A 21,324-nucleotide genomic window follows, 5' to 3' on the forward strand; every position below is an offset into this window, starting at 1 on the left:
TAGCTACCATATTTTATACGAATTGAAACCTAGGTGAGAACAAATAAGAACATAAAAACCTAAGTACTAAAAATGTAACTCTAAAAATAAAACAAAAGTAAAAAATTAACTGTCTTAATTTTTTACATTATTATATCATTAAATTATAAAACAACTTACTAAATAACATTATTCTTTTAAATATTAGCCAAAATATGCATAGAGTTGAAATTAAATTTGGACCCTTGAAAAACTAGATGACACTATAGATTCTTTTACAGCACCTAAGCCAAATCCAAAGAAATAAACCTCAATACCCTGATCATCGAAGAAGAAATTTCCAGCATAAGCTTACAAACCCCACTTGCGTTTTTGAGGTTTCTACGGTCATGCTGAAAATAAAAGACCAAAGACAATTGGAAAATTAGAGCAATATATAGTTACAGTGGGAAGTACAGTTAAAATAACATATAGTTCAAATAACAAACATATAGTTCAACCTTCAAACTACTTCTTTATTACACTCTAATGGAGGAGAAGAATACCAAAAACCCTTAAGACACCCAAATTATGGAACTTAGGGACATGGATTAGAGTTGCCTCTGTCGTTTTGAGATACTAACATTATGATGACAATGCTGGGGGTTTTCCGCACGCGAGAAGCATATATCAGGAACAAAACCTGCACCCTCCAATGAATTCTGATAGTTTTTTGGCCAGTTAAAATAACATATAGTTCAAATAACAAACATATAGTTCAACCTTCAAACTACTTCTTTATTACACTCTAATGGAGGAGAAGAATACCAAAAACCCTTAAGACACCCAAATTATGGAACTTAGGGACATGGATTAGAGTTGCCTCTGTCGTTTTGAGATACTAACATTATGATGACAATGCTGGGGGTTTTCCGCACGCGAGAAGCATATATCAGGAACAAAACCTGCACCCTCCAATGAATTCTGATAGTTTTTTGGCCAGTAGAGCCCGGAGGCAGTCGGCGGTGAAGGGATCTGAGGCACTGCCCATGAGGCCTCTGGCACCTGACCCAAGCACTCATCATCATCCACTTCTTCCTCAGCAGCTCTTAAAATTGGGGAATCAGAGTCCCCAAGCTTGCCACTATCAGCCTGGTGCATTCAATCATCAATAAAAAATGGAAAATATGTGGACCATAATTGATGTACACTTAGACCTAGATGAAACAACAACTAGGCCATTCAAAACCAAATCCACAACAAAGCTATATGGACCATAAGTCTATTCTGTCATAACAAGTATCAAGGGAAAAAAATCATAAAGACTGACAATCATATGGGAGGAGAAGTAAGATATATTTACATACAAAGTCCATATTTATACATACATGTAACATTCTCATTTGAAAAGGAGTTCTACCAATATCCATGTCCTTCCTAGTTGTAGAGAATAATCTGTGTTGACATTTCCATAAGCAACTTATGTCTCACACTCTGACGAACCAACAAGAAGTATTAACTTTAAAAGACTAAAATAGGGATTACACTCCATCACTATAGTTTGATTGTTTAATCCACAATAGGTTTCATGGCAAGCAAGATTCAACACAGAATGCAATCTACATATGTCCAATAAAAACAAGGACAATTTGGATCAAAATTCATTGTTTTATGTACTACAAGCAAGATCCACTTGCCCATCAACCAGTCTGATATAGAAAAGTTGATGGTCATCCTAGCAGAAACAATTTTCACTTCCAAAGCAACAGAGAGAATGAGAGAAAATACTGTAAGATGCTAAAATATGGCACTCAATCTAATGTGCACGGAATAGCTACAAGCATACCTTAGATGATCCGTTGTCCAAGTACCCATAATTCAGATTGAACTCAGTAAGTCCAAGATATTCATCAATAGGCCATTGCGGCATAATTCCAGCCACAGAGCCCCCAGCATATTGCACCTTTGGTGCTGCAAAGGCCCCAGCAAATGGCACCTTTGGTGCTGCAAAGTCCCTAACTCCACCAACATCGTTGGGTAATACTTCATTGTATTGACCAGCCAATGGATATGATGAGTCTCTTCTAGACACAGATTGAAATTTAGTTCCCAGGCCTTTTTCCCCAGAATCTGACTTCACCGAGGAAGAGGTAGCAACATGTTCAGTAGGTTCAAGACCAACTTTTACACCAGTTAGCAAAAATCTCTGATGAGCGGACACATAAGTATTCGCTGAATGTATGGCAACATCACATTTTCTGCAGAGTAAAGCTCGATCTTCTAGACAAAAGAAGTACCCAACTGTCTCCTGTCACAGGAGTCAAATATCAGCAGAAGTTGATTCAACAGAAGTAGATTTTAAATTCACAAAAACAAAGGAAAAAAAAGTGATGATAAGGAAGTAAGGTCTTTTTCATTTAAATCTTTGAAAAACATGAGAGCATATTCATTGAGGATTCACATAATAGAAGATATTGTTAAAGTCCTAAGTTCAACGCTAGACGGAAGAAAAAATGTCAGTTTCCTACAATAAAGATCACAATTTCCAAAATGCTGCTGCAAATAGATATCACTGACAGGCTAAGACCAGGAAATAAAAAATACAAGAGGATACTCACCAGATGCTCATCTTAAAAATCGGTCATCTGAACTAGCTTTCTACAAATCAAGATGTTTACAACAGCAGCTTCTGACAGGAGCAATTACAATAAAAATATCTGCTGGTGTTTCACCCAGGCTTCTAAAAAGGTGAATTTTAATGGACAAAATAAGCATTGCATAATCTTGACAAATTTCAATGAAGCAAACTTCAGCTAAACTCGATGTGACAAAAGAAAAATAAATTGCTTCGATATAGCTAGTTGAAAAAGGAACCTAATAATACAGGGGTTTTCAACAAATGACAACATTCACAATTTATAATAGACTTGCCTGACTTTCAAAAATTGATACTAAACTTTCTTGCAGTTCTAATTAAATTGGAACATTTTGGTGAATTGATAAAAATTATGCAGCGTCATCATTTATTTTGCACCTAAGTTGCACACAATCTTTTTCTTTTCCTTCTTCCTTAATTGTCGTGGTATCCTTGTGGAGTGTACATAACAGCAAGACCAGCTTCACATTTACCACTCCCAAGCCTCTAACTCGCGTTTTGGACATCATTTAATTGGTTCCAGAATGAATTAATTTAAACCTAATTATAAGAAGGTATAGTGTAACTACTTATCAAAATTTTAAAAAACTTATCAAAAAAAGAAGGTATAGTGTAACTTTTTCAAAGGCAAGGAGGTAACGTGTAGTTAGGCTTAACCATTCTCTCTCTCTCTCTCTCTATATATATAACCACCAAAAATAAAAGATTCAAGCCAGCTCCCATCCTACGGCATCGTTTTTTTTTTTTTTTTTTTTTTTTTGTAAGATATGGCATGTTGGTTAATTGCAATGATTATGCAATACATGGGCTCTTGATGTAGGACGATATTTATCTTTATTTTCGGTAAAAATGAAAATAAAGAAAATATCAAAAATAATATCGGAGCAGCGCCGCTTGATCAGAATTTTATCCGTTCTCAGACAATGGAAGTACAAATAAAAAGATTGTCACGATTCCCACCAATTGTCAATTTTATATTAGGATTTTATTTTATTTTATTAGAACTATTTCCTTTCCTTATTAGGATTAGGTTTACTATTGTTACTAGGATTAGGTTTACTATTACTATTAGGATTATGTTTACTTTATCTACAAGTATTTCTCTTCTATAAATAGGCTAGCTTATTATGTAAAACGCAACTAATTGAATTATTATCAAATCAAAGAATTTTCTCTCAAATACTCTGCGGAGTTTTATCCTTCTTTTAACCTGCGGGCTTGTTTTTATCTTTTTTGAGTAGAAGATGAAGACGCTTCTCCTTGCAGAATCAAAGACGCTGCTCTTTGATTAGTTACCTTAGTCTTCCACTACGTCACTCCTTTTAGTACATTCTAGAATGTCAAGTAAAAGGATTCACACAAGCTCCCATCCTGCAGCATGGTGGTTAATTGCAAAGATTATGCAATACATGGGCTCCTTCCAGTACATACTAGAATGTCAAGTAATACGCTCAAGAATATTTGGCTTTTTGCAAGTTGCTAGCTCCTCTTAGTTCTTAGACATCTTCTCCATGCCCATTTGCCAGATGATTAAGTGTAGAAATCAAGGACAGTAACCAACAAATTCAACAGTTATTTGCTGCCTTTCTTCCGTACATCTCCGTAAAATGACATAAAATATGAAGCTGCCTTTCTTCCATACATCTCCTTATAATGACATAAAATATAAAAGTATAGCTAGCTCACACTGTTTATTAACATCTAGAATAGTAATTTATGACAAAGGAATGGCATCGATCTTATCCACTTTCCTTTATTCTTAAGAATTCAACCTTCTCTAATACTAAAACTAGTTTGACTCTCATTAAATCCCAAAAAGCACCTTTTCTAAGAGATTTTATCTTCTCTACCCGCATCTTGCTTAATCTAGCTAATTAGATCTTGTAATTTAAATAAGCCATCTTTCTTTCCCCAACCCGAGGAAATCAATCCCCACTAGTATCTTTGCCAGCCAACTACCCCCCTTATATCCCAGCTCTAGTCCACTAAAACACAACTGAGTTGGACCCTTCTTCACAATAATTTTTTTTTTTTTTTTCCTTTTAAAATTTAGACACAATCAGAACTCTCTCCAACACCAATAGCCCATCACCTCCCATCACTGTTTCCTTGATATTCCAACAAGAATTACACAAGAGCATCCATCATAACAAATGGCATTTAGAGAGCCCCTAAAAATACTACACGGGGGTATAATCTCCAATCTTAAATCTAATGTCCTTGTTTGCTCATACCTACATTTTCATGCCTCACATGCACAGGCATTTCAAACCCCATACTCCATAAATTTCTCCCAGCCAATAGCATAGAAACCCTCTTTTCAATCGGTGTAAAACACATCACAACACATTCACTATCATTTGAGGACACCTTAAACCCCGAGAAAAGTTTTTTTTTTTTGGTTCTCCTCTGTCTCGAACCATCATAGTACACAACCCACCAATACCAGGCCGATTGGAGCAAATTCCCCATTGCCTGTGGACCCAAAAACATATAATCAAACACACAAAACAAAAACTCAAAATTGACTCCCATTTCTCAGCAAGCAAACACAGACTAAAGACCGAGTTCAGAAACAGACCAAATTAGCTTCTTCTCAGCAACCAAAGACAGTGCAAAAGATGAATCAAATGATCCGATGTCGTTTAGATATATATATATACATACCTGGCAGATGTCACACTTGGGCATCTGAGACGAGGAGCTGGAGAGAGGGACCCTCTGGTGCATGCTGGCCAGCTTGTTGGCGGCGTGAATCTTCTTATCGCACGCCCAACACAGCGCCGCCTCGTCCGCGCAGCACAGCACCACCGCCTCCGCCGCCTCGCAAACGTGGCACTGTATCTTCATCCTTCCCCCTTCCACCTTTGGAAACTTCTCCTTCCACTTTCTGCCCCTCTCTCTCTCTCTCTCTCTCTCTCTCTCTTTCTCTCAATGAATCCCAGATTACTGAGAATGATGAAGATTTGAAATTCAAGAAAATTGGACTTTGGTAAATGGGGGGGAGCCGAGACGAGTGGGGGTTTAAGAAGGGGACCGATTCTTTGAGAAGAAAAATGAGTGATATTTTTTTGAGGCTGCGTTGGGGCTTTGTACGCGTGGACGCCTCTCGCTACTGTCGTGACGTGGGACACCGGCTTTGCTGTCTCTGGCTGTAAGAATTTACTACTAATAAAATATCTTGTTAGCCTACACTAAATTCGAATCTTAAGCTTCATTTATTTTTATGTTGGATATTTTTTTGAAAAATGTTTTCTCTATTTTTTTTAATGTTTGGGGATCGAAAATTGTAACCCCATTCTTATGAAATAATTATTTATTTGTTTGGTTTGCACATCATTCTTAGAAATATGTATTATTTCATGAATAACTATTCTTAAAAATAAAAGATTTAAAGTTTTCAAAAAACTCTTTTTTTTCTTTTTTAAATTCAAAATTTATTAAAAAAAAAAATTCTCAATATTTTATTGGTGGCTAACCACCTCAGGAATGGCCAGCCACCCTAATAGAATACTGAGGTGGTCGGGCCACCCCAAGCATACCACCCTTGATGTTTTGTTAGGGTGGCCAACGGCGCATGTTGTGATGATTTTTTTTTTTTTTTTGTAAGAAAAATAATTTTTAGAGTATGGGTATTTTAAAATTTTAGATCAGTTCTAGTGAGAACATCATGTGTTGTGACTAAACAAAAGAATAAAAATGATTATTTCATTCCAATTTTTATATTCTCAATAATACTAATTTCTACTCCTAAAAATCATTCCATATAACAAAAGCAATGTTTAGATAAGAGGCCACTAAAGTTCCCAAGGCCTGGGTTGTTTGAGAAGCCTATTTTTTCTAACTTTTCTAGTATTTTTTTTTTTTTATTTGACTCAATTCAAACTCAAAAATTTTCAACTCAACTAAGAAAATATCATTAACAACATTTTAAAAATTAAAAAATCAATATATATATAGGGGTGGTTGGACTACCCCTAAAAGTATGGGGTGGTCGATCTACCCCATCAATTTCGGGGGTGGCCAATCCACACCTTGGGGGTGGCCCTAGGGGTGGTTCAAAATCACCCAATTTTTTTTTTTTTTTTTTATGTTTTTGTTTTTTGTAATATATATTTTTAATTATATTTTATATTATTTAAACTGCCCAAACATAATCTCAACTCTTTTTTCTCATCGATATTCACAATTTGAGTTGAGTTAGCATAGTCTAGTATGCATGTGAGGTTTTTTTTTTTTTTTTCATTATCCTTTAAAAAGAAAAAAGAAAAAAGAAAAAAAAGGACTGAACTCAAAACCGTTATTAGGCCTGGGCCTGGCAACACAAATCATTTGAAAAACTGGTTCCCACCCGACCCGTTTTCTCCTACACGTACGTTCACTCCGATTCTTGCTCTCTTGGGTTTTAAACACTAGCGGTTGTTGTACCTTTGTGGCTATTTCGTATTCGTCTCCACAACCACTCTCAAAGAATTAAGAACTTTTGGCGCCAAATCTTGTAACCTAGGTTTTGAATCTCACGCTCATTCACACGCATTTCCTCTCTGCTCTCTCTTCGATCCGAACGAACCAGAAGAAAGAAAAAACTCTGAAAGATTCAAGTTCCTTTTTATTTTTCTTGGCAATAAATCTCTGCCAGAGAGTTTCCAGGTAAAAGAGGCTTAAATTTTATAGCTTCTTCTCGAAACTTTTACTCTTTTTTATCTTACAGAAAGTTCTTGAGCTTCATTTTTCTTTTGCGAGCTTTTTGTTGTTTTTCTGTGAATAGATGAATCTGATGGTTTCGATTTTCGTCCGAATTTTCAGAAATTGTTGTGAGAAGCAAGGGCATTGAGGTTTCGTTGAGGACTTTTTCCTGTTGAGTTTCTAGGTATGGCTCTAATGACAAGCGTAAAATCCTATTTTCCTCCGTTTGGTCGCTGAGAAATTTAGGAAAGGAAAATTGTTTGGACTTCTGAACATAGATTATTTACCATTTGGAAGCTGAGAAAATGATACATTCCTGATTTGACAGTATACAGCGCTGTGGCATAGTTGAGTCGACTTTTCATTTGAGAAATGTGAGTGTTTTTTTTTTTCTTTTAATTTTTGTATATTTTCCTGCATATTTCGGCACCACACAGAGATCAATATTTTTTTTTCTTCCAAATTTTGAAATGATAAAGGCATTCTCTGCGAGAAGGATTTAGAATTATGGAGTGGAGAAAGGTTATTCATTTAGAATTAGGTACGACTAGAGCCATTGCATATAATTTTCCAAATCCCTTGATCTATGCGTGCTTGATTTGCCACTTCCGTATTTTCTGGTGGAATTTTTTTAGCCCCAATTCCATCTGTATCCTGATTGCCGAAGTTATTGCTGACTTTGGGAGGCCTATATCTAAAATTTGTAATGTATGCACCTTATGGGGAAAAAAAAAAATCCAATGACCTACTTTTTGACCGGTAAGGTCCTTTATCAATCAACTCTCTATTACTATAGCAAAATTTTTCACACCCAATGTTTTGCAACTATTTTTTTTTTTTTTAAAAAAAATACTCTCTTGCATCTATTCATTTTAAGTGTCAACTTTCTGGCAGCAACGACTGAAAGTATTCATGAGTGTGGCTCTATTATGAACCCTTAAGCAGATGCAGACCTTATTTTGGTTGTCATAATGGCTGTTCCTAGTTTGTAATCAAAGTCATAGATGACATAAGCTCGCCTCTAGTAGGAGACTGTGGGACAAAGCTTTTGCTTTTCTTTACTTACTTTGCAACAAAGCTTGGTGGACCCTCCTGCGAAACTCAGAATAGGAGGCTTAAAATTTATTTGAAGATCTCTGCCCTGATTTATGGTTTTGATTTACAGGTCCTATGAGCCCCATATATGTCATGAAGTTAAAGATTATTTCTAACTGCTGAAATGAGATGCAATTCATGCTGGCGAGAACTCGAAGGGCGAGCCATTTCCACCACATGTGGTCACCTTTTATGTATCCACATAAAGAAATTTTGCCTCAGTTTTATTTTTTTCTTCTTTTTGGTTCGGTAAATTAAGGTTGCCGGTGCTTTTGCATAAAGTTTTCTTTAACAGTATAAAAAGGCCCGGATGATGCCAGCAAGATTCTCAGTAATGATGGAGCATGTCCCATTTGTGACCAAGTGCTCTCTAAGAGGTATATGTTTTTGAGGTGGTTTGAATACTTAATATTCTTCTAGCAGTTGATTGCTTAAATGTGCTGGAATGTACATATAGATGAATGGAACACAAGAAGATGTGGTTGTAATTTGGCATTATGGAGAACAGATACTGACTAGTCGAAATGGGCATCTTTTGACATTACCAATCTAGATTTATTTCCCCCTAGTCACCTGTTTGAGGAATTCTATGGAAACTACAACAACATGCTGCAATACCTTTTTACCTGTTTTTGATATTAAGTAACTAGGTCATCATTAGGGTTTTGTGGACTACGTAGTCTTCTTTCTGACTTACATATAGCAACTGTATAATCTCATTTCCTCTTACCTTATTCTGATTTTCAACTTGTCAGTCTGATGAAACCGGTGGATATCAATCCAAACGATGAATCGATAAATGTAAGCTAGCATATCTCCGAAAATACTTCATCCATGTACAGCTATTTCATACCTCTTAATTTTTCAATCATTTCCACCCATGCTCCCTACCCTTGCTTTCCTTCTCTACCACTTGCTTCTTGCTAATGTTTGCAACATATTCTGTTGCAGATGGCCATGGCTGGAATGTCTCCACAGATATGTATCCTTTTTATCAAATTTCCCCTTTAGTGAGACAGACTAGTATAATTAATGTGAAAATACGCGGCACATTAATGTTAATTCCCTATCTCATATTAAAGTAACTGAGTTGTGCGTTTTGTTAAATATTGTGAGAGGATATTTTGGCTATGATCTTTCCTTGAACAAACTCAGTGATGAAGAGTGCATACAGAAGTGTGATGTTCTACATTGGGCAAAAGGAATTGGAAATGCAGTTCAAGATGAACAGAATAGTTGCTCAATGCCGGCAGAAATGTGAAGCAATGCAAGAAAAGTTCACAGAAAAACTGGAGCAGGTGCATACTGCATACCAGAAAATGGCCAAGAGGTGCCAAATGATGGAGCAAGAGATTGAGAGCTTGTCCAAGGACAAGCAGGAACTCCAGGAAAAATTCTCTGAGAAATCCCGGTCAGTCTCCATTATTGTCATATCTTTTCCTTGTTGACACTATATTTAGGTAACCTGGTTATTGGGCCTTGGTAAAAAATATTATTCCAATACCAGGCAGAAGAGAAAACTAGATGAAATGTATGACCAATTGAGAAGTGAGTATGAGTCGACAAAACACTCAGCCATCCAACCTGCGGGCAACTTTTATACAAGAAATGAGCCTGATTTGTTCGCTAACCCTGCTAATATGATGGATAACAGAGATCATATCAGAAAAGGTAACCTTTTGTTCTTTTAATACCATTGCAGTAGGCAGAAAGGAATTTTCCATATGTTGCTAGTTTTCTTATAATAGTTTGGAGCGTTTGGTTTTTCAATGTGATAACGAGAGTGAGCTTAGTTTTGCTAAATCTCTCCAAAACTAGTTGACTTATTTCTAGCAGATTGGCCGCGTTTCACTCCTGACACTCCAGGGCCTAGAGAAGATGTGTGGCCAGCAAGACAGAATAGCTCAAACTCCGGTCCCTTTGATATCTCTGTTGGCTCACCAGCAAAACAAGCAGCCATCCCAGTGGATGCCGGGAACAGAAGGGCTGGTGCTCACCCTGTTTTTGGAACTGGAGCTAGTAACCCCTCAACTACTTTAAGGAACTTGATACTCTCCCCAATTAAGAGGCCTCAGCTCTCTCGTAACCGCCCTCAGATGTTCACGTAACAAACTAACTTAAGTCCACAAAGTTTTACTTTAAAGAAATGTTACTTAGTAGACTGATATGCAACTGGGATGACATGACAGTAACTTCCATATCATTAAGTTGTATGACAGTCGTATAGCAGTCTATTAAATAGCATTACTCTTTACTTTAGGACTAATTTCTAAAATTTCATGAATTCTTTATTTTACAGGTTTTAGGCCTGAAGCTGACGGCCTGCCATTTGTTAGATCTTAGTGATGCTGGATATTTTCTCTGTAAATTTTGTTTTCCTTATCCTCATTTTGACCCAAAAGGGGGAAAAAAAAACAAGGATGATGTAAATTTGCTAAAGTACCATGACCCGTCAGTCCTGATAAATTTTCTATTGTAGTTTTTTTTTTTTTTTTGGGTGATGCAGCTGCCAACTATTAATTACAAAGGATAGAAATATATGGAAATATCAGCTGATCCAACTAGTAATACAGGCTGTCTTGAAAGTTTACCCGGCCATATTCTGATTAATCCCTGTATGGGATGAATAAGAGCATGTGTATTAAAAAATTTGGGGAGCCTGGGCACCACAAGCAATGGGCCAATGGCTTTAACAGAATTTAGAGTTTTTTTTTTTTTTTTTTTTTTTTAACTTGAATTATTGGGGTGATATTAATACATCTTTTGAACTATTTTTCTGCCGAGGTCCGTACATACAATACAACAAAGGACTGAAGACGCTAGGATCAGTTAAATGTTATTAATTTAGGATGAGTATACTTATAAAAATAAAATAAAAAATTTAGGATGAGTATAAATAAAGACTAAGACAAGGATCTATCCATTCGAATGGAATGGATCTTTAAGATTTAAAATTTATGCATTTAACCATGTATATGATTTTATATTATTTAAATTTTTTAAAAGACGTGTTAACATTGACGTCATATTCAGAGGTAGATGCATCAATTTGAAATCTTAACCATAAAATGAATACTTTTTATTTTATTTAAAATTGAGGGGATCCTATTTTTCTTCGGGGATAGAGTGCTTATGACGCAAGTTCCAAATTAATGATGGGATTGGATTTTGTTATAATTTAGTAAGCAAAGAGAAACTTTGGTAAAAATTCAAACTTTTTTTTGCTAAGGTTACTTATAGCACCAATTTTTAAAAGTTTATAAATATATATATATATATATATATATATATATATATATATATATTCTTTCATGGCTCAATCTTTAGTTTGTGGATATTCATTAGCTTAAATGTGCTGAACTTTCCTTCATTTTTTTTTTTTATTTTTTTTTTTTAACGTATGCACAAAGAGAGGGAAAAGGGAGCAAAGAAAAATTCAAACTAGTAACATCTACTTCTTGAATCATAGTCCCCAGCCAACGTTACCCACCATGCTATAAATTTCCTACATTCTGTGCCATTTACAAATCTTAATTTCTAAATTTGTAGTTTAGAAGTGTATTTAAAAGTAAGAAGTATATCAAAGTATGTATTCAGTTACATATTTATCATTCAGCCACATCACTGCTAGGCAGCTCATGAACAGGATAGCATCTTTTCGCATTCAAGTGTGAACCAGGGGAAAATAGGTTGCCCTATTTGATTTTTGTTTATTTATTTTTTGGGGTTAATTGATATAAAAATGGTTTCTCAAAGAATTCCAAGAATAAATATTGGATGCATGCAACATTTCATGCTTCATCAACGGCAGATATCCATCCGGACTTCCATCTGGAGGACACAAATTCATCAAAATCTTTCATTGAAGGCAAGAAAAACTTCCATCGTGAGCATAGAAACTTAACAACCCTAACAATCATCTTCCTTCAGAAACAAAATAAGATTGCAAAAACAAACTAAAAACAACTAGAGCTTTCATGTTGGACATGGTAGATGACGTGGAGAGGTTCCAAGCTCCGGGCCACGCAACAGAGATCAGCCTTGATTTACATGGAAATAACTATAGGAAGTCTAGATTTCAATTTTTTCAAAGAGTAATGTTATTTAGTAGACTGATATACGAACTTGATGATATGACAGTGAATATTAGTTACTCGGTCAGCACTTGTAAAAGAAAAAAACAATCAAAAATTGATTTTTATTGCCACGTTATTCAAGTTATATGGCTGTCATATTTCAGTCTACTAAATAACATTATTCAAAACTTGCCATACATTCTCCACTTGAGGAAAACTAACAGAGTGCGGACTATATACATGATCTGGCCCCAACTGTGTGGAGAAATACCAAGTCTATATGCTTAAACCGGATTCCTCTTAGAAATCCAGGATTCCCATGAAGCTAACACACTTGTAGCTCAATTTTCTGCAAGGTAAACCTCAACCTCAACCTACATTTTGTGTTTCCCAAGACAGAATCTCCCTTGTATAAGTGCCGTCTCCAACTCATCTTTACTATTCCTGTCTTGCATATTCAACTCTTATTTAGAAATGTCCATTTCTTTCTGATAAAGATATTTTGCCTCAACTTTCTGCACTTTTGTTCTCTGATACCAAATGGGGAGGCAAAAATACTTCCAGAATTGGGGCCCTGGAAGATATTTCAATTCTATCCTCATTTTGGACAGGATAGCAAATATGAGAACCATCAATGTATATAACACCCTCCTTACAGAACGATGTGGTCTCCATGTACTGATCAGATTTGATTAATCCATGCATCAAGCTAGAGGCTGCTCCAGGGGAAATGGGTTCCCTTACCATATATTGGAGATCCCGAGATAAAATGGGCATTTGAAATCCACCTGCTGAGAGCATTGCAGCTGTCGAACCGGCAGCTGTTGAAACTCTCAGACCACTTGATCGACAGTTCACTAAAGGGGAAAAAGACTGGTCATCTCTTTTAATTCTGCAGATAAAAAATTTTTCACATTATTTTGGGATCATACATCACACAAATATTTGGAAACATATATAATCCTATGTATGTAATATATGGGACTCTTACTTGAATGAGAACCGAGAAAGTGCCGCTGGACATGGATGCGCAATTAAGATATCGTTAAGAGCATATGTTGACAGTACTTCTGAGTTTACACATATTGATATCCTTGTTAATTTGGAAGGAGCCTTATGACCTGCGAGGATGTCGTCTAGCACCTGAAAGAAAGTATTTATCTCTATATAACAAAGCCAGCAATTTGCCTGTTATAAAATGGAATTTGTGCCTTCTGCAGGAAAACACTGTAGATTATCACCAAAATCTAAAGCTAGAATGTGAGGAGCAATTCTATTATGAATATATTGATTCCAGAGATTTAGAGCCTAAATCTCATGTCACGTGCAAGAAGCATCTTAACAAGAAGTTAAAAAATTCTATATCTAAGGGTTCTAACCGTAACATCAATAATTTTCAGCAATACGTCTAAAGAAGCTTTCCAAGGGAAAAGGTGGAAAGATTGATTCTGACTAATGCGGCATATGGCTTTGTTTGATCACACTTTTTCTTTCTCTGTTTTGTTTTCTCTTTTCAAAATAAAAAATTAACAAATAATTCAAAATAAAAAACATTACCAAACAGAATAGTAATTTCAGTCTAATAGTAACCTCCTTTGAAGCAAGTCGGAAGTAGTGAGTGGTTATATTGGTAATCACATCAACATTTATTTTTATTTTCATTTTTCACTAAAAAATTGAACATGAAATGAACACTAAACACATTGAAGCTTTATTTGTCTGCTGAAGCTGCTTCGAAAACACTCTAAATGAAAGAGTTGAAATAGCAATTATATTTGGTCAAAGTAGTGAGCTAGTTTTACTTGTTGAAAGTTATTGACAGACGCTGCACAAAGATGGCCTGTGCTTCTATTAGCATCAAACTCATTGCTGAACTGTTCCACCTGTGCCAAAAAAAATAAACAAAGGTAAAAAAAAAAAAACAAAACTTGGGTATCAGTTGATTCCAGGAATCGCAAAAAGAGACCACGGAAACAAATACATTGACATGAAGGCCAAATTCTACAGGTTTTCCAGAAATAAACACACCTCTTCAATCTGTGTGGGGTCAGAATTCACTCCAAGAATTGGAACTGTATCATCCATGAAATGGCTGGCCTGCAAAAGAGTGCCATCACCACCAACTGTAATAACCAGGTCTACGTTACGGATGGACTGTGATAGATTGTTACGGAATATGGGCTCCCAATCAACTGGCCTTTGCTGCAGAATTTCCTGACAATATTTTATGGCATCCATGTGCACCTTACGCCTGTTCTCCAAGTAATCTAACATCTGCAATGCCTTCAAAAGAACTAAATTACTATGATGAAACAAATTGACAAAAATACTAGAATATACGGTGAGAGAAATGAGAAGATATATTCAGGTAATTGAAAGATTATGCTATAAACTATTTTTTGGACCAAGCCTATGCCCCTTTTCCACCTCTCCCAACCCCTCCACACCACCGTCACCTCCCTCCTCAACCCCACTCCTTTAGGCTGTGGCCACCAAACACTTTCCTTCCCCCTCCCCTATGCTGTCAAAAGAAACAGAGCAAAAATTTCACTCAACTAGTAGGCAGACAGTTGTACAAGGGCTTTTATAAATCTCCAATCAAATAAAAACACAGGTCTGATCTGAGCTAGAAACAAGAAAAGGCAAAGATCTTAAGCTTTTGAAACAAGACCTATCAAAAACTGTTGGGACTTAACGTAAAAAATAGTAAGCTTTTATCAGAATTTCAGTCTTTTGATCACATTTATTTTGAAGAAAGAATGGCCAAGTGCCCCTAGGTGTGTTAGACCTATCAGTGAGATTTGTCCATAAGTAATAGTGCCCAAAACAAAGGGCCACGGGTAGTGTTTGAAGACAGAATTTGTTTAGGAGACAGGAGAACTTTTTTTTTTTGTTTGGGATGGGTGGGTTGTGGGGAGCGCTTTAAACTTGATGGTTATTATAAGGACATCTTCACCTTCTAATTTTGTAAATATTAGAACAATATGAATTATTCATGACTTCTAGAGAGATAATTTCATTTCACTACAGAGGCTGGGGTATTCAATGAAATTTCTTGAAAGCAAAATGAGTAAGCTTTTATCAGGACTTTCTATATTATAAGGAATAAAACCTGACCTTCCAAATTGCAGGTTTATTGAGCATATCACTTTTTTCCCTCGCAGTCCAAAGAAAAAAAAAATTATTTCAAATTATTTCTTGAAGCACTTCGAGAAATTTACAAGACTGGAAAGTATTTATGTATATACACGTAACACAACACCCACAAACAGACACACCCTTAGACATGCATAAACATGATCCATCACTAATATCAGCCTAAACAATTGCAAAATTACATGATACTGCTCTCAGGCAATGTTATTAGTAGATAGCCAGGTCTCCCTTCAAGCAGAAACCTGAAGCAAATTTGTGGAAGTCAATGGAGGATAAGCAAAAAAAATGTCTAGCTAGCAGTGAAAGGATATATTTCCAAGTGAAACAATTATTCTGGATCTTTAACCTTGTCTAACATCCCAATCTATTTCCTGGCTCCCTTTGAGAGTATTGTGAACATTGCAAATAGGTGAGAAAATCTAAGAAGGATGGGTAAGTGTTCAAATAAGATGAGATTTCCTTCAAAGATATATGAAGGCTAAAAGAAATATAGACTTGAGCACTTTTCAGATCTTTAATCAGCAAATCAATCCTAACACTTAAATTCTTATTTTAGGCAAATCCCCTTGCTCATCAACGTGCCATTCGTAAACTTGATTTAGGTAGACAAGGACAGACTGAAGAAAGAACAGCCTCAAAGAGGAGAAATAAGAAAAGAAAAGGTTTGATTTGAAGGGTGATGATCCAGCCCCAAGTCCACACAGGAATTCCAAGCCCCTATCTCACGTTTGGTCCACATGTGTAAAGCCTATGTAACTAATTTTTAGCACAATAAGATGTAAAATAAGCGCTTCTCTAAGAATATGTTAAACATTTTTCTTTCGGAGTGATCACTTCTCCTCTAACAGAAGAGATTATTTTTATCAAAATTATGGCAAATGCTTCTTCAAGTGGTTGCCTTTAGTGAAAACAGGGAATCAGTTCTTTTAAAAGAAAAGAAAACTCCCTATAAATCATGGTGAGTGATATAAGTAAATATTTCTCCTATTCAAGGTTAATGTAACCCTCCTCTTTAAAAATTAATGCCAAAATTCCCTCTAGAAACTTGGTATGTAGAAAGAATAACATTTGTACTCTTTAGTTCATGTGCACGAAATATTTTGGGTGAATTACACTTTACTCCCCCAAACTACTACCCAACTTGTACATACACCTCCCAACTACAACTCACTGCGACTCAAACCTATAAACTACCAAAATGTTTCAAGTTTTCCCTTGGGTCAAATTTGGCTGTCATTTTGAATAGAGAATGTCACACACTAGTCACATGCGCATGAGATGCCCTTCTACAAAAAAAACACCTAGTTTGTATTAAAATATTAACTAAGTAATTAAATTTTACCTTTTTTTATCGGCTTAAGTTTTTAATGCCAGTGATAGTTTAACATAGTAACAAAGTAGAAGTCCTAAATTCGAACTCTATCTCTATAATTCACCTCTCATTTCAATTAAATATTATATATGTTAGGTTTCACTTATTAAGGAAAGGTTTGAGTCTACATGTAAGATGAGTGTTAGAATATTACTTAAATAGTTAAATTCATCTTTTCCTAACATTTCAAAGTTAGGGATAACTAATGACTTAACAGTTTGAGGGACAACATTATGATACTGCCCGTAATCAATAGGTGGCTCCTAATACTGCTTCTGAGGTGAGGTGGGGCTGGTCGTGGCCACCCCCTTTGGGACGTTGGTCACAATGGCCGCAAGCTACCTAATAGGGGGGTGGCCACCGCAACCCCCTTTAGGGAATCAATGTGGGAGTTTCACAGTAATGGATTGGACAGGAATGGAGCACACCATGTTGCATTCGGAAGGGGATCGAGGTTGAGATGGTCACAACCCCCCTAATTGACTGGGTGGCCACCACGACCCCTTCTAGGATGGAGGTGGCTGTGGCCGCAACCCCCCAACAGAGGGGTTGGCTGTGGCCATCCTTAGGAGCCGCCCCTTTGTTAGGGATAGTTTTGTAATTTTATCCCTCAAACTAAGGGTATTTTTTACAGAATAACTGACTCATGCGCATGTGTGGCACGTATAATGTTTTCCATCCAAAATAATGATTATATTTGATATAGGGGGCAACTCAAAATATTTTGGTAGTTTATAGGTCCGAGTTGCAATGAGTTGCAGTTTGGAGGTGTAGGTGCGATTGGGGTAGGTAACTTCGTTGTGGAGGGGGGTAATTCATCCAAATATTTTATTCCTTCAGTTAGAATTTGATATTATGCTTCTTTCAGCTGAACAAAGTAATTCAAATCTTATTCAGATCACAGAACTTAGTTACAGCCATTTAAGTAGATATTTAATTTGATAAAATCCAGTGCACGTAATGTACAAGGGTCAAGAAAATGATTCAGTAAGCAACCCTAACATTTAAATTCGATATTTTCCAGTCACTGAGCTAATTGTTCAGATGGTCAAAAGGGTTGTTTTTTTGCAATTGAAATATTCCATTAATAAGCGATAACATAAAGTTTGAAAAGAAGAAAAAAAATCCACTCCTTAGATGACATTGTTCTCACAATCATTAATCATATAAAAGTCCCAAACGAAAATATAAGAGAAGGGGAAAAACAAACAAAGGTACGACTTCAACCAAAAACTTCTACCTTATTTAAGTAACTACGTCCGACCAAAAAAATATATAACTAATAAATTGGATTGCTTAGCACTATAACAAATTATCTCACTTGTAAAAGGTCATATGATGTAGTGAAGTTAAAAAAATCAAGACAAAAAGTACTTCAAAAGTGTTACTGAACCGTGGTTGTGGAGCAGAAATAAAAAAATCTGAACCTTCCATTTTATGTAGTTTAATTTTATAACAAATCCAAGTCCAAATAAATTTAGAAAAACTAGTCTCAATTGGATAGAGATCTTTGTTTTCTCAGTTTCAAATGAAAAATCTAAATTTATTTTCTTACATTTTCTTGATAGCAACATTTACATCTTATCGTGATTAGAAAATAAAAAGAATACATCTATATTAAAATAGAAGAAAGAACCTTGGCTTTCTTTGGTTTTAGAAACCATCAACTTCTTATGAGACGAAAAATACATGAATGTTAAGGCAAATGATAACAATAAGAAGAAACCACATCGGATAGCCTCATATGTGGGGGCTTCACACAAGTTTCTAAGCTCCTGTAAGCTTCAAATCGAAACAAAAATACTAAATTCATTTCTTTCCTCACTTTCTCATTCTCATATTCATCGTTTTAATTTTCCAATGAGATTCTTCCAGGACTCCAAGCAAAGCATAGACATATAGCACTGAACAAAAATACCGTCTTTGACAATTTATCAAACAACTCGAATGCCCAGCCAACTACCAAACCAATAGTTACGACAAAACAATAAAAACAAGGAAAACGAAATGAACCCATTTGAGGAAATGGTTCATGTATGAGGGTCCACGTAAAGATTCACGTTCCAGCGAACACCAGATCAAAACGGAGCAGAGCATATAAATGGTAGTACCTGGGGGTTGGTGATCCGAGAATGACCGTTTAATTGGCGCATTGGGTAATAGTCGAACGATTTCAACAGCAGCAACAATCTCCTTCTCGCCATCTCTCTTTCTCTCTTTCTCTGTGTCTCCCGCTCTCTCTAGAGTGTTGTGGAGCAGTGAGTTGGGTTGAATAGAAGGGCCGTAGCCCATGACAACACCATTACCGCAATGCTAATGCAGCCAAATTCTTTTCTCTTTTCTTTTCTTTTTGTTATTGTTTTATATTTATTCTTTTCAAGTTTTTTCACATGACTCCTGATTCCTCCGCCGCAGTAGTTGACTGATGGAAATGTTTCTCGTATTGTTGGACATTCCAGAGGCTTAATACTTTAGAATAATTAGACAAAAAATACTTTAGAATAAGAAATAGATTTAAGAGACGTTTATTCTTCAATTTCTCGTGAATCTCCAATTATTTTATTTTTCAAATTATCATTAAATCACGGAGATCTAAAAACTTGTTTGTGAAATTTTAATTGTACTCACAAGTGCACGAATCGTTTGCAATAAATGATTGCAAGTACAAGGTCGATACCATGGAAAATTTTATTTTTGAAAAATAAATTATATCTAAACTAATATAATCATAATCTAGTTCCGAAAAAAGATTTGATTTTGGGTTTTGAAAATAAAAGATAAAACATAAACTAAATAAGATGAAATAAATCATAACAACATATTTCATGTTCATCAATATTATCTGAAATTCTCACAATAAAAATCTTATGTAAGGTTTACTATGCTTCAAAGAGTTAATCAAAATCATCCTATGTATCCATTATTTACACAAATTACAAAAGAAATTCAATTTAAATCAAATTATCAAGTGTATCAGTAGAATAAATCATAAGGGATATCAAATTTTTTTTTTTTACAAAGAAAACCAAGCAATCAATTACATTAAATTATCTTAAATCATCATATGTATCATTGAATCACAAAAGATATCCAAGAATATCATTCCATAAATTGAGTTGAAGTAAAACAATTGAAACATTAAAATCCATAAAATCGGATAAAATTAACTTAAATTAAAGTATTGTTGTTCTTCATCGGTAAAGCTTCATCCTCAACCTTAGTGGAGAATTTAGATACACATGATTATGAAAAATTAAACCTAAACCTAAAGACAAACTAAGCTAAAAGACTGAAAAGTTGAATGTGTCTGATAAGTAGTCCGTCCGAACAAGCCTTTTTAGCGTCCGGATTTTTAAAAAAATTATGAATGAAGATGGATAAATAGTATTTCTTATAAATTAAGCAGTGCTCTATAAATTTTAGAGAAATGCTATTAAGCATTTTCAAGTGTTCATTTCTTAACATTTTTATTTTTATTTTTTTTACTTTTTGATTTTGATTTTGTTTTTGTTTTTGTTTTTTTTTTTTTTTTGAAAGAAAAAAACGCCACATAGACAAAAATGCTTCAAGATGAATACTTGAAAATGTTAAGTAGCATTTTTTTAGATTTTAAGGTTTAAGGTGATAAATTTAATTGTGATATTTTTTATAAACAAATATTAGTTTTAAATTTTAGTTCATATATTATTTATTTATTTAAAAATCGTCGTTCTCACTTTTTACTATTAATTTTATCCAAATGACATGCAAAATTCATCTTTGTTGGGTGACATTTAATTTTAATGGACTACATATTTTGTGTTGAGTTACATATAATTTATTTAGGGAATAATCAGTCATTGTGATTTACTTGGTTTACAATTAGCTACATGTGGTATCAAAATTAATTAAAAGGTTCCTGTCAAAAAAATAATTTAGTCCTTACAGTCAAATTTCATTCACTAATTTAACAAATTTTGTTAGTGTGACACTTACTTAAATAAGAAAAGTATCACAATTTTATTGGCTCTAATGTTTAACACTATCATAATCTGTTCAGTTAGTGAACAGAATTTGACTATAAAGACTTAATTATTTTTTTGGTATACTTAAGGGACCTTTGAATTTATTTTAATATCGCAGTGGATTGATTGCAAGTCAGGAAAACCATATAGACTAATTTTACACTTTTTCCATTTATTTATTTTATAACTTAATTATCACAAACAAAAAAATATAATTAAAGAAAAAAACTAAATTAAAAAATCATTTAAACTTATCGCATTAAGCCTAAAATTTTATTGAACTACCTCTAACATTTGGAGTAATGTTATTCTTCACATCAA

General features: G+C 34.9%; 3 protein-coding genes across 6 annotated transcripts; 1 reads left to right on the forward strand and 2 right to left on the reverse strand.

Moving 5' to 3' along the window:
* Positions 1–437: 437 nt before the first annotated feature.
* On the reverse strand, positions 438–5,657 carry LOC132173762 (B-box zinc finger protein 22). The gene is made up of 3 exons (XM_059585359.1): positions 5,282–5,657; positions 1,805–2,266; positions 438–1,110 (listed from the first exon to the last, which is right to left on the reverse strand). Exons 1-3 carry the CDS (start codon positions 5,462–5,464, stop codon positions 832–834), a joined length of 924 nt encoding a protein of 307 aa, XP_059441342.1. The 5' UTR covers positions 5,465–5,657; the 3' UTR covers positions 438–831.
* Positions 5,658–7,069: 1,412 nt separating this feature from the next.
* Positions 7,070–10,884, forward strand: LOC132175852 (E3 ubiquitin-protein ligase CCNB1IP1 homolog). Of its 3 annotated transcripts, XM_059587922.1 has the most exons (11): positions 7,070–7,264; positions 7,421–7,484; positions 7,629–7,674; positions 8,466–8,589; positions 8,700–8,772; positions 9,151–9,196; positions 9,347–9,377; positions 9,551–9,806; positions 9,903–10,066; positions 10,232–10,499; positions 10,695–10,884. In XM_059587922.1, exons 4-11 carry the CDS (start codon positions 8,520–8,522, stop codon positions 10,699–10,701), a joined length of 915 nt encoding a protein of 304 aa, XP_059443905.1. In that variant the 5' UTR covers positions 7,070–7,264; positions 7,421–7,484; positions 7,629–7,674; positions 8,466–8,519; the 3' UTR covers positions 10,702–10,884. The 3 variants fall into 3 exon arrangements, with proteins under 3 accessions (XP_059443905.1, XP_059443906.1, XP_059443907.1); XM_059587923.1 differs by having other exon boundaries at positions 7,421–7,674; positions 10,262–10,499; XM_059587924.1 differs by lacking the exon at positions 10,695–10,884 and having other exon boundaries at positions 7,421–7,674; positions 10,262–10,503.
* Positions 10,885–12,227: 1,343 nt separating this feature from the next.
* On the reverse strand, positions 12,228–19,340 carry LOC132175096 (NADH kinase). 2 transcript variants are annotated; one of them, XM_059586918.1, is made up of 5 exons: positions 19,111–19,340; positions 14,500–14,745; positions 14,274–14,354; positions 13,463–13,614; positions 12,228–13,363 (listed from the first exon to the last, which is right to left on the reverse strand). In XM_059586918.1, exons 1-5 carry the CDS (start codon positions 19,201–19,203, stop codon positions 12,979–12,981), a joined length of 957 nt encoding a protein of 318 aa, XP_059442901.1. In that variant the 5' UTR covers positions 19,204–19,340; the 3' UTR covers positions 12,228–12,978. The 2 variants fall into 2 exon arrangements, with proteins under 2 accessions (XP_059442901.1, XP_059442899.1); XM_059586916.1 differs by having other exon boundaries at positions 14,500–14,754.
* Positions 19,341–21,324: the final 1,984 nt, after the last annotated feature.

Source organism: Corylus avellana, chromosome ca3 (genome assembly GCF_901000735.1).
Source record: "Corylus avellana chromosome ca3, CavTom2PMs-1.0".
Lineage (NCBI taxonomy): Eukaryota > Viridiplantae > Streptophyta > Magnoliopsida > Fagales > Betulaceae > Corylus > Corylus avellana.